Here is a 9,077-nt window from a genome sequence, read left to right as displayed (position 1 = left end):
TAGTATTGTAGCCATTTTATTGTAAAATCTGAATGTGTTATCATAAATAAAAAAGCATATTTATTACTTCCACATACTGAAGTCTAATAACCATAGAAAAAGCTATACAAAATAAAGCTTAACAGTTGTTACTAACAACGTTTCTCTAGAAGTATACAAGAATGGTGGTTAACATGAATTTATTTTTCCCCAGCTTGTACAAATTTCAATATACAGTTACTTTTTAAGAAATATGTTTATAGTCTATGGTTTCTTTTTTCGGGCTGTTCCATTAACATCTGATGTATCTGTTGCTCTTTGCTGCTGTTTCTTCATAGGAGGAGATGATACCCATTCTTCTGGACTACAAAAAATAAGCACAGGTCATTTTAGAAACTGCATAAATGTAATATAAATATCAGGCAAGGTTTTTGTTGTAGTTATCCTTTCCCTTTTTCCTTACCATCATGCAAAGATATGCAGTATTACTACCATTGTCAGGTGGAATCAGTTAGTTGTAGGATATTCCCTGTACATGCATATTCATGCAAAAACACCACAAAACTGGGCGTTTTAAAAAAACACCAACTACTTTAGAATCTCACAAACAAACCTGAGTGACCGTTTTGCTGTTTCTCTCCGCATTCTTTTTGGAGGGCTAGGATTGTCAAATGTATCAAGTTCTTCCATGTGAACTGAAGATTTGGAGCATCGACCAGATGAGGTAATGCCTATGAAGATCACAAACATTACTGTTGTTTTCAAATCTAGTACACATAACTTCAGAAATAAAAGGCACAAGCATACCAAGCATGAATTAGATTTTTAAAGCTAATACAAAAAGTAACTGTAGTTCAAGGTCTGAGAGTATTTATCCACAAGTAATTACGGTATTTGCAAATAAATCCACAATTTCCCTTCCTGCAGAAAGGACCTTGTGTTTGTGAAACTGGGCTCACAAGATAGGTCAGAGGGGGCACTTCCTCTGAGATCAACCTCCTTCCCTCACCTTTTTGAACCAGTGGACACATTTTGAATTTCCCTCTCTCTTACACATGCATCCTATGTACATATAGCCACACATATGCCTCTCCTCCTGGGGAGGTGGGGGGGGGGGAGAGTGGGCAGCCCCACAAAGACAAAGGAGGCTGTGGTCAAAAACCACTGCTTTCTGCATGGAGGAAAACTAGAAAACTGTGGGAGGAGCATGAGGTATCCTAGAAGATAGTGGCATTGGAAGGACTGCTGGAACACAGAATCAGAGTGCTCTGCATTGTAACATTTTGTTGGAGGCCCCACTTGTTTTTCCTAATGTCACCAAAGAAAAACAGAACTATACAATTGTTGTTACTTGTGTTTCCATGTTTATATCTCATTATATATTATAAATATGTTATGTTAGAATGCTGTATCAGGATACATACATACCAAAAGAAGAAGAAGAGTTTGGATTTGATATCCCGCTTTATCACTACCCGAAGGAGTCTCAAAGCGGCTAACATTCTCCTTTCCCTTCCTCCCCCACAACAAACACTCTGTGAGGTGAGTGGGGCTGAGAGACTTCAGAGAAGTGTGACTGGCCCAAGGTCACCCAGCAGCTGCATGTGGAGGAGCAGGGAAGCGAACCCGGTTCCCCAGATTACAAGTCCACCACTCTTAACCACTCCGCCACACTGGCTCCTGCAGCCAATCAGAAGCCACAGAAGCTCTGTCGGACATTTGGGTTCCAAAGAACATTCGCAAACCATAACACTCACTTCCAGGTTTGTGGCGTTCGGGAGCCAAAATGTTTGACTTGCAAGGCATTCAGGATCCAAGGTACAACTGTATTTCATATTATTTCCCATGTCAATACTGTAGCAGGAGCCACAAGATGTTACCAGAAGACAGAAGAAGTTTGATAGGTTCTGGACCATGAGAATATGTGCTTTATAACCACTACGCCACACTGGCTCTCTTAAGCTTAAGCTCACATCTTTAAAATGTACTCAGAATTTTGATAAATCTGACGCAGTTAAATTAGAATTTATTTATGAAATTGTAAATTCCCAGAATGAGTTTCTGATATAATTAGAATGGTTAACTTTCCGACTCCATCATGTAAAAGTGAATGTGTGAGTAACATACCCAATTCCTGCTCTATTGCCTTGAGTCTCTTTTCCTGGTCTGCAAGCTCTTTTTTCTTTTTATTCATTTCTGGACTATTATATGATTGCTCGTGGAAATCAAGGTCTGCCTTCTTATTAGTAAGCCATGCAACTGCTTTCTGGTACTGCTGAAGGAGATCTAACATGTACAAGAATAATAGGATAGTAAGGCACAAGGCCAAAAGTTTTAAGAACAGTAGCAATAAATAACAGACAGTAAAGCCGTTAACAGTGCAGTACCACACATATCTACTCACAAATTAAGCCCCACTCACTGTGACTAACTTCTAGATAAGTATGGACAGGATAACAATGAAATTGTGTGCGTAACATTTTTTTTTTAAAAAAAAACAAAGGTTACTAAAATATTCTTCAAACATAATGAATTTCATAAATATATATCATTGTAGTCTAGAGAAAACTGCACGGGTTTAGACCGGGTCGGGGAGCAGGATCTAGCTGGTGGGCTGGATTCTGAGCTCCACCACCCTCATAGGCATTTTAACAGGTGGGTGAGATGTCATATATGAAGTCAGGTGCAAAGGAAGACCCTTGCAGAAAATAGCAAGTCCTTCTTTTTGGGCAGAAATGGCTGCACTCTGTAGATCCCTGCAGCAAGCCCCTGAAAAGGATTCTTTGCATTCCAGGCTTAAACTCTAGCAAGCAATTCAAAGGAAGAATTGGAAATGCGCTGTAAGCACACAGTCAATTCTTTTGCACTAAAAAGCCAGCACTTTTTGAATTTGGCACCTTTTTCTGTTGCTGTGCAAGGCAAAGGGATATTTTTCCTTTGCAGGCATGACTTTAGGATCTCATCACCTGGCTTGAATTCAATCGCAAAGGAAGAATCAACAATGCACTCCTGATTCATCTTAATTTTAGCCACAACTTGAAGTTTCCTGCATCTGATGTTACTATATGAAATCAGATGCAGGAAAGGTGTGCATGATTTGCCCCAAACCATTAGGTGGGCCAGTCTCCAAGGCCTGGCAAGCCAAATTAGGCTTGCTGGTCAGGTTTCCCACCACTGATTAGGAACACTTGTAACAAATGTACCCATCAACATTCACATTTTATTTACTCTGCATTTAAACTACACACAAATGGTATCTGTATAAGGACACGGTAATTTATGATATGGCCTTAAAAACACAGTTTGGAGATTAAATTGCTCTGTTCCATCACACAAACTCTATATTGTTTAAAAGTTTATTACAATCAAGAGGCCCTACCAGAGAACTATGTCACAGAAGCAGTGATATGGATTTTCATTATCCCCCCCCCCCCAGTGTCTCAAACACTGATGGATTTCAGATTTAACAAGTTTATCTGTCTTAAATTAACTGAACAAAACTGAAAAGTATATCATTTTATGTGCTGTATAAAATACATTAGTTTCCAGAAGCCAAAAATAGGAAAATAATTGACTGAGGTGGGGATTAACAAAGTGAATCTAAGATACAGTCTTAGGAACACTTACTATAGAGTTTAAAAAGGGGAATGTTGCACAGAATTATAGTAGTGGAAATTTTTCAATCCCACATCATTGCACTTGGCAATGGGCATCACATATTTTTGCACTGGTACAGAATCTGCACGATATCCTAACCTGGAGTCTTGCACTAGGCCATCAACACAATGCCACCAAGTCCTAGATTTGAAAACTGAGCTGTAAGCATCACATTATCTCTAACTATGGTTATTGACGCAAATAATAATAATAATTTATTATTTATACCCCGCCCATCTGGCTGGGTTTCCCCAACCACTCTGGGCGGCTTCCAACAGAATATTAAAATACAATAGCGATTGAAAATGGAAGACAATATTTCACGATTCATTTCAGAATAATTGCTTACAAAGTTTTATTTACCAATTACGTGAATACATTTTTCATTAATCTGTGATGATTTGCCTGTACCAAAGGACTGTGGAGCAAACTCAAACACATGCAAGAAAGCTAAAAGAATCTAATGTCACTAGATTCTCATTTAGTAATTGCAATTGTTTCAGCAGCAATATGAAATGCCAAGTATATTTAGTTAAGAGTCAGACTGAATTTCTAAAAACAGTAAAATTTTAAGAAAAGCTGTACAAATAATTATTTAATATATTATGCTTTGAACACACCTATCTGTTCAGAGAGAATTTTGCATCGTTGCGGCAGAGGTGCTCCAAAAACCATTCCTCGAAGCTTATCCATGGGAGGGGCTTTATTCTGAAGACCTCCAAACTTTCCATTGCTACGAATTCTCTCTCCGTCTCTTGTCAATAATGCTGGGCAATGTGTGTTTTTAACAAGCTGTACACATAGGTTTAATATTCATTAATAAATATGTGGCAAGCCTGTGACATGCAACACGTAATTTTAACAACACTGACCCACTGAAGTGAACCCCAAAACAACAAAAGGAACTTCAGAAAACGGTGCAAGCCCTGAGGTGTTTGAGACTTCTATATGTTGCAAGTATTATAGAAACACGGATGAATTCTATTCTGCCTCTGCCTCTCTCATGTATGTACAAAACGGAAACATTTGAAGTGGCAATACGCACCTCTTTTCTGTAATGATTGGCAGCATCCAAATTGTCAATAAGAATGGCATCTCCTAAAAGCATCCCAAACACTAGAAAGGTAAATGAAATAATGAGACTTTAATGTTTAGAATTCCAACCTCTATACAAACCACTGTTTCCTTTATCATCTACCCAGTATAAGGCTGACTATAAATACAGAACACAGCACTAATATTTTGACATAGTTCAGTGGAACTCTGAAATGCTATACTAGATGGGGAAATACTGCTACTATAAGAGCCCTTCTGGATCAGACCAAAGGCCCATCTAGTCCAGCACCCTGTTCTCACAGTGGCCAACCAGATGCCCATGGAAAGCCTGCAAAGAGCATGAGCGCAATAGCACTCTCCCCACTTCTGACTCCCAACAACTAGTATAATACAAGTCAAAAGTAACAAGCATAACATACCATGTACATGGTTTCAAAACTGAATATAACAATGATAGTATCAATTGACGTGGATGAAAAAGCTTTGATCCATGTCTTAAAAATGGAATTGATATTGAAAATCTCCAGTTTGATACAGAAAGGACCATTTAATTTTGTCTAATACTTTAGTGTCATTTAAATAATGTGGCCAGATATTTGGGGAAATTGCTCTTGCAAGAGGGGATGAATTTTTAATTGTCTTGCTCTCCAAATGTTAGTTGACAGATTCCTACTTCCTAGTCACATGACCATCAGAGGTAACATTTAAACATAATTCCAGCTGGGATTTTATAGCTGGAATTTAGTAGCAAGACTGAATAAAAAAATCCTGTCCTCCTGCAAGAATGTCACATTCACTTGATTCCAGATTTGAGCAATAACTCCACTAAAAATCATTCTAATGATCTGAAAAAGGTTCAGATTTATGTCTGCTTTCCAAAACTACAGCCATCATGGATATCCCTCCTTTTTCTTTGAATTTCTTCTTTAAAACTGAAAGATTAATAAACGACTTTGTTATGAATGCCTTAAAAGCATCTCACACTAGGTTATTTTTCACTGTTCCTTCATATGTAAAAATAATAATATATATTTCTCCAATTTCAGTATTTCTCAAGATTAAAGTAATGGATTTCCACGAATTCTTCCCAAGTAGTGAACCCCCCCCAACTAAAAAATACTGGGGCATGATTAGAAATTGTTAAAAACCTTATGTTGTTTAATAGGGTTTTAGAGGAGTACTCAACCAAGTGCTTCCACTAGCACAAGGTATTTGGGTTGCGGCCCCTAAATCTATTCTGGGGGGTTTTCCAATCTTCTGGGACAGGTTTGGGAAGGGTAAATAAGACACTAAGAGACAGAAGTTATGTTGCGCAAGTAGAAATCCTTGGGCAAGCAACAGCACTTCATCAGATATTGGCCTTAGGCTACAATTTTATCCACACTTACCTGGGAGTAAGCCCCCTTGAACTCAGTGAGACTTAGTTCTGAGTAGACAGGTACAAATTGCACATTAAGCAGCTACCACAAGAAATAAATAATCAATTGTATAATAAAAAGCAAGGTGCAAAGGCTAGAATGTGTCTTTAAACCCTGCTTAAAATAAAATCATCATTAGGGATCATTCAGTTTATGGTTGATCATTCTGTTAATGATACCTTCATTAACTCATTCTGTTAATGATACCTTCATTAACTCATTAATACTCATTCTAGTCTAGATCTCATGAGTTTGAATGAACACTTTTCCTTGAGAAGATGATAGTGTGTGTGTATATGTATATAATATTGTGTGTGTGTGTGTGTGTGTGTGTGTGTATGAGAGAGACAAGACTTCATACCTCTCAAAATTGCTGCCGCTAAACTTATCAGAGCACGCTATAATTCCAAGTTTTGCTGTTCCCATGATGTTTACCTGTCTGGCAATTCTCTGTGTGCTCCGGAAATGTTAGCAAGTTCCTGGCAAACACAGGATTTCCTATAGCCTTGAAAGTATTTCTTCCATTTTGTAAGTGAGGTAAAGGCCTAGTTAGAAATAAGTCAAAGAAGTTATTTTCTTTTGGCATTGATGTTGGCGGCATGAGTGAAAGGCAGTCCATGCAACCAATCTTTCTCATCCCTTCCTTCTCCAGCAACCCTCAAACCTTTGGTGCGGATGGGCTGAACAGCGGGGGCTGTGTCATACAGGGGCAGTGCCCAGAATTGAGCAAAGGGATCTTGCTTCAGCAATGAGCTGCAGAGGAAGAGGAGAAAGATTTGTTGCATGAGTTGCCTTCTGCTCAGGCAACCACTGAACACAACCCTTCACCAAATAAAAGTTAAGCAATATTTACAGCACAATCCTAACCACATCTCCTCAGAAGCAAATCCCACTGAATTCAATGGGACTTACTTCCAGGTATGTGGGGTTAGGATTTCAGACTTTGTGTTTAGACATTATGCTGGTGGATGTTGGTATTTCCATAAGCGATTACGATTACCTTGTCGTACCTTAGAAGTCAAACAGAATCCGTTCCAGAAGTCTATTCGACTTCCAAAATGTTCAGAAACCAAAGCACGGTTTCTGATTGGCTGCAGGAAGCTCCTGCAGCCAATCAAAAGCCGTGGAAGCCCTGTCGGACGTTCAGCTTCCAAAAATAGTTTGCAAACCGGAACACTCACTTCTGGGTTTGCGGCGATCAGGAGCCAAAACATTTGAGAACTAAGCTGTTCAAAAACCAAGGTTCGACTGTACAATGGAAATCGTATGAACCAGAACCATAAGAAGGGGAAGAAAAAGATTTAACAGGACAAACAAATGGACAAAACAAACAAGTCATCATCAGGGTTTTATGGATGCAACAGACACAAAATGAATGGGCCATCAATCTATAAAGCAGGCACAGAATTTGATTTCCCAACCATACATCTATTGCTTAAAAAATCTGAAAATATTAAGAACTCTGAAAATTTGAATACCAAGCATTATTTAGATTAGGAAAGAATACAGAAACCTTACCTGTTCCAGTCTGGAAGACTCCTCCTATAAATAGAATCAAGAGGCAACACCTGCTGCTGACCTTTGGTTTCATCAAAGATACGACGAGCTGCAGCAGTAGTCAAAGTGACTACACAGTCCATGTCACTTGCCAAATGCCAAGAAATAACCTTTGCTGCTTCATTATCTTCAATTTGTGCTAAGTGTGAAATCTGACAAAATAAAATAATGAATTTGAAAGGATGAGGTTTTTTCCCTTGATGGGAGGAAAAATATAGATTCCCTGTGCCCTCAGTCTAGTTAGAAAGTCAAGACATTGATATTTTTGCTAGGCTTCAAGCCTACAGGAAATCACAAAGATACCGCCTTTTGGAGAATTTTTGTTGTAGCCAGGAAAGGTGAGACAAGAAGCTGGACATGGAAGTAGCTGTGCACAAAGACACAGTTATGCATGCACTATCCATCAGTGTGACATGACAGGAGAAGTTAAGGAAGAAACGAGATGGTTCCTTTGCAGTGTTACTGGCTTCCTGGGGTAATATTAACAAGTGCCCTTATGGAAGTTTTATTCACCTTTTCCATTCTCATCTGCTATAACAGACAGGCCCCAATTACAGTTCTCTAGTGCTGGCAATATTGTAAAAAAATAAAAATATAAAATATAACATAGGTTGTATTTTTTGGTTTTGCCCTAAAATGACCCTTTTTGACAAGTATACTAAACAAAACTGAAGAAATAATGGGATACAAACTACCAGTAGATTCAACCATTGGATTAGTTGGCTATGTAAAAGACCTAGTCCTATCTGAAATAGAGAAACTATATATAGATATAGATAAAATTTATTCATTTCTGGGTTCATTGTAAAAAGAGAAAAACATGTAGCTCACACTATTATGTTATACTGCATACTGCTAGTATACATAATAAAGATAATGATAGGGGAAAATGTGGGGAAAGTACTACAGAACGTCCTAAGAACTAATATTTTTCTTATTTTTAATTTTTCTTACCCACTATCTTATCTTCACACCACCATTTCATGTGTAATGAAAAGAGAGAACAGTGTATGGTATCCTAGAGGACTAGGTTTTTTTAAAAAATTAGATGCTCTTATAAAAAATTAAGACAAAACTCACCTTGCCCAAAACATCTTTGTCTTTGGGATAATCAGAACATGTGCATGTTCTTCTAGGTTGTTTCATTATTCCTTCCCGCTCAGAGATTTTCTCTTTTAGTAGAGAACAAGCAAAGTGCAGCTGAAAATTAAGATAAATTCTTTACTGAAGGTATGCACCATCAAGTAAAATAAATCACAAGTACTGATTTTGATGTAATGTTGAGCTAGTGGCTCTAGTCTGTATGAACTAAGGGAGTCGTAAAGCAAAAGAGCTTGAGTTGTGTGCACAGTATGGTTAAACAAACTATTCTTCATGGTTTAGTTTTATATTCAACATGAACAGAGTAGA

The 9,077-nt window shown here is 38.0% G+C and overlaps 1 protein-coding gene across 6 annotated transcripts in view; it reads right to left on the bottom strand.

Annotated features, from left to right (window-relative positions):
- SMCHD1 (structural maintenance of chromosomes flexible hinge domain containing 1) overlaps positions 1-9,077 on the bottom strand; it is a 64,376-nt gene continuing 55,299 nt past the window's right edge. For 3 of the 6 annotated variants that reach the window (XM_077933113.1, XM_077933114.1, XM_077933117.1), the window contains 8 exons: positions 8,748-8,867; positions 7,629-7,819; positions 6,546-6,655; positions 4,682-4,752; positions 4,257-4,428; positions 2,107-2,265; positions 593-710; positions 1-343 (listed from right to left, as the gene is read on the bottom strand). In XM_077933113.1, coding sequence (XP_077789239.1) covers positions 244-343; positions 593-710; positions 2,107-2,265; positions 4,257-4,428; positions 4,682-4,752; positions 6,546-6,655; positions 7,629-7,819; positions 8,748-8,867 — 1,041 coding nt within the window. In that variant the 3' untranslated portion in view covers positions 1-243. Of the gene's footprint in view, positions 344-592; positions 711-2,106; positions 2,266-4,256; positions 4,429-4,681; positions 4,753-6,545; positions 6,656-7,628; positions 7,820-8,747; positions 8,868-9,077 lie in introns of those variants that run through there. The other 3 variants (XR_013393951.1, XM_077933116.1, XM_077933115.1) reach the window with 3 other exon arrangements.

The sequence above is a fragment of the Podarcis muralis genome, chromosome 8 (genome assembly GCF_964188315.1).
Source record: "Podarcis muralis chromosome 8, rPodMur119.hap1.1, whole genome shotgun sequence".
Classification (NCBI taxonomy): domain Eukaryota; kingdom Metazoa; phylum Chordata; class Lepidosauria; order Squamata; family Lacertidae; genus Podarcis; species Podarcis muralis.
The sequence above is the reverse complement of the archived record's forward strand: the minus strand, read 5'-3'. Positions and strand labels throughout refer to the sequence as shown.